The following is a 3,208-nucleotide window of genomic DNA, read 5'->3' as shown; positions in this document are numbered from 1 at the left end:
CTCTAACAAGGATTTCCTGAGTGCCTCTAGCGGCAGAGATACAGAAATTCCAAGACACGCTTACCTTTCGAATAAAAAGTTCAACTGCTTTTCTTATGCAGGTAACTCAGGACCCAGTGTGACTCCACCTACTGTGCCATCAAAGGGGTCCCAAGTTGAGCTGAATGTCCACCACAAAATCCTTTTTCCCTCGACCTCTATGAAGTCTCCTTTCTCTGTGAGTCCAGCTAAAAGAAATAGCTTCTTGTAAATACAGTACACGCCAAAACAATAGACATTCACATGTTTTCCCCCACATGTTACCCTGTTTAAGAGCAAGCGGGTTTGGAGTCAGAATGGACTGCCAATTGTGTCTGTCACAGTAAATAAACATGGCCTTGGGGAAGCCACTTACGCTCTCTGGGTCTGTTTTTCACCCCTAAAATGGAATAATAACACACATTGATTGGGTGGTTGTAAGAATGATATGAGCTAATGTTTGCAAATTTCCTAGTATAGGGAGTACATACTCAGTAAATGGTAGACTTAATTATTCTTTAATAATTGCCTCAACCTTTGGAAGTTTGCCAGGCAGTTATGATCACCCACATTGGGTAGGTGAGATGAAGTTATCCAGGGTTAGATGATTGATCAGTGGCATCCCTGGGGCTTCTGACTCCAGGCCCCAGGCCCCACCACACCCCATCACCCCCAGTCAACCTTGTAGACTTTTACAGAATGAGCTCCACTGTCCAGCACAAGAAGGGAATTCTCCTTGGTGAAGGTCAGCGCCACAGGGTGGGAAAGCCCCTGGGTGATGAGGGGCGTCAGTACGGGGAACTCCTCAGGCTTCCCTAAGCATAGGACGGCCTGACCAGAAGTGTCTGCAATAATCACGTTGCCCTGGTGGTCAAAGGTCACGGCAGAGGCAGTTATTTTGGAGAGGAAAAACAGGCTCAGCCCAAAGGTCTCCACCTGCCCGATGAGCTGCATGCTGGAGCTGAACACCTTCACCCTGGGGCTGCAGGCCCCGGTGCCCACGGCCAGGGGCCGCTCCAGGACTGCGATGGCCCCGGTGAGCCAAGAGACCGCCACCTGGCGTGGACCGCACAGGTGAGCCTGCAACCTTTCCGTTCTCCGAAGGACCCCTTCTGGAAAGTCGACTTCGAGGAAGTGCAGGGACCCTGCCTCCGCATCGGTGACCACGATTCCATTCTGAGGGGTGGTCTCCACCCCCCAGGGTAAGGAGAACTGGCCTCCAATGACAAGCTTGACCTGGCCAAAGAAATCAAACACTTTGACGGAGCGGTCGCCGGCGTCGGTGACAACCACATGGCAGTCGTTGGTGACGGTGACATCCAGTGGGTACCTAATGTCCTGAGCAGCGTCGCCCTTTTCTCCAAACTGATGCGCACATTCTCCTCCGGAATCAAAGACCTTGACCCGCCTCTTGCCGTCGTGCACCACCACGACCCGCCCGGTCTTGGGACACAGCGCCAGCCCGGTGGGGTTGACCAGGGTCCCCCAGCCGCCGAAGACGAGGCGGCAGGCGAGCGCCGCGGGGGCGCCGGGGGCGGCGCGGCGGGCGGCAGGGGCCGGCGGCAGCGCCGAGCCCAGGAGCTCCAGGAGGTGCAGCACCGGCAGGCAGTCGCTGGTGTCGCAGCCCCGGCAGGCTCGCCGGCAGAAGGGGCACTCGAGCGCCAGCGTCCGCGGGTGCGCCAGGGCCGCCACGCAGGCCAGGCAGACCACGTGGCCGCAGGGCAGGTTGCGCGGGCGCCGCTGCTGGCGCGGCCCGAACCTCTCGAAGCACACCTTGCACTCGAGGAGGCTGGCCTCGGCCTGGCGCGCCAGGGCCCGCAGCGCGGGCGCGCTCCCCGCGGCCTCGGCGCCCATGGCGCAGCCCGCCCGCCCGCCGTCACGGGGCGGGGCGCCGGGGCTCACGCCGCCCGCCGCCGCGGCCTCCGCCTCCGCTGCCCCCTGGCGGCCGCGCGCCGCACCGCGCCGCTGGCCGGGCCCGGGGTCCAGCGCTGGCGCCCGCGGTTTCCAGGCCGCAGCGCTGGGGGCCGGTGCTCGGGCGGCCGGGCGTAAAGCGCGCTCTCCTAGCTCGCGGTGCCCCTGTTCTGACCGTGCAAACGCACTCGGGAGAAGTTAGCCGCCAAGGGGCGAGCCAAGTGTGTGCCCGGCTTCGGGGTCTCCTGTCACACTTGCAGTAGAGTAGACGCTTGATACTTGCCAGATGACGTAGGAACGATAATTGTAAGATGATGATACTTGTAAGATGACGTAGGAACGAAGGAATGTTGTAGGACAATACAAGACTCACCCCCCCCAGGTGAATGCATAAGGAAGCTGTTAGTCGTAATAGTTATAAAACTTACTCCATGTCTGCCCTGTTTTAAGTGGTTTTTATTTAAACCTCGTAACAGTCCTGTAAGCGTATGTTATTTTCATCGCCCCTTTTCCAAAATACAGTTTATAGAGATTTCAGTAGCTTGCCCAGGGGCACACGGCTAGGAAGTGGCTAGGCTGGGATTTGAAGCCAGTTTGAGTGCAGAGCTCACACTCTTGACTCTCCCAGTGATTTTTCGACCTGGTGATGTGGTTCATGGTAAACAGCCTGGGTCCCATCTGGAGGTTTAATGGGTCCAGGGTGTGGCTGGGGCAGCTAGAATTTGTAAAAGTTCCCCAGGTGATTGTAAAGCGCAGCCGAGGTTCAGAACCGCAGCACGGTGATATCGCTTCACACAGCACCGAGTTCCCATCTTCCACCCTCAGTCAGAAGGAAAGTAAACAGTCTGCCCTGTGTTGGAAGGTCTTCAATAACATCATCTCTCAGGAATCCAGTGTGACACTAGTCCCATTTTTAGGAGTCCTTGCTCACCCACATGAACGGTGTCTTTATAAAACCACTTCTCAGATCACTTCTCTTCATTTAGATGTCATTGTCATGGTCGCTTGCCCTCTTAGGTGCTGGACTTCTGATAAATGGGATTTTTATCCCCTGTTAAAATCCCGGGAAGGAACTTCAAGGCAGCAAAGAACATTTTCTTATGAAATGTTAACACAATCCAAAGATTATCTGTGTATTGGGGGGACACAATAATCGACTTACATTTTAATTTCAGACTATAATGCATTTCAGTTCCAAATAAATAGCCAGCTAAACTCACATCAAGTAGAAATGACTGAAGCAATCTTTAGGTCAAGGAATGTACTCAGGACAATGAAA

General features: G+C 55.4%; 1 protein-coding gene across 1 annotated transcript; it reads right to left on the bottom strand.

Moving 5' to 3' along the window:
* Positions 1–520: 520 nt before the first annotated feature.
* Positions 521–1,913, bottom strand: NHLRC1 (NHL repeat containing E3 ubiquitin protein ligase 1). Its single transcript, XM_017647928.3, has one exon. The coding sequence runs from the start codon at positions 1,870–1,872 to the stop codon at positions 685–687; it is 1,188 nt and encodes a 395-aa protein (XP_017503417.2). The 5' UTR covers positions 1,873–1,913; the 3' UTR covers positions 521–684.
* Positions 1,914–3,208: the final 1,295 nt, after the last annotated feature.

This window comes from Manis javanica, chromosome 16 (genome assembly GCF_040802235.1).
Source record: "Manis javanica isolate MJ-LG chromosome 16, MJ_LKY, whole genome shotgun sequence".
In the NCBI taxonomy this organism is placed as follows: Eukaryota; Metazoa; Chordata; class Mammalia; order Pholidota; family Manidae; genus Manis; species Manis javanica.
This window is presented reverse-complemented; position numbering and strand designations above follow the sequence as displayed.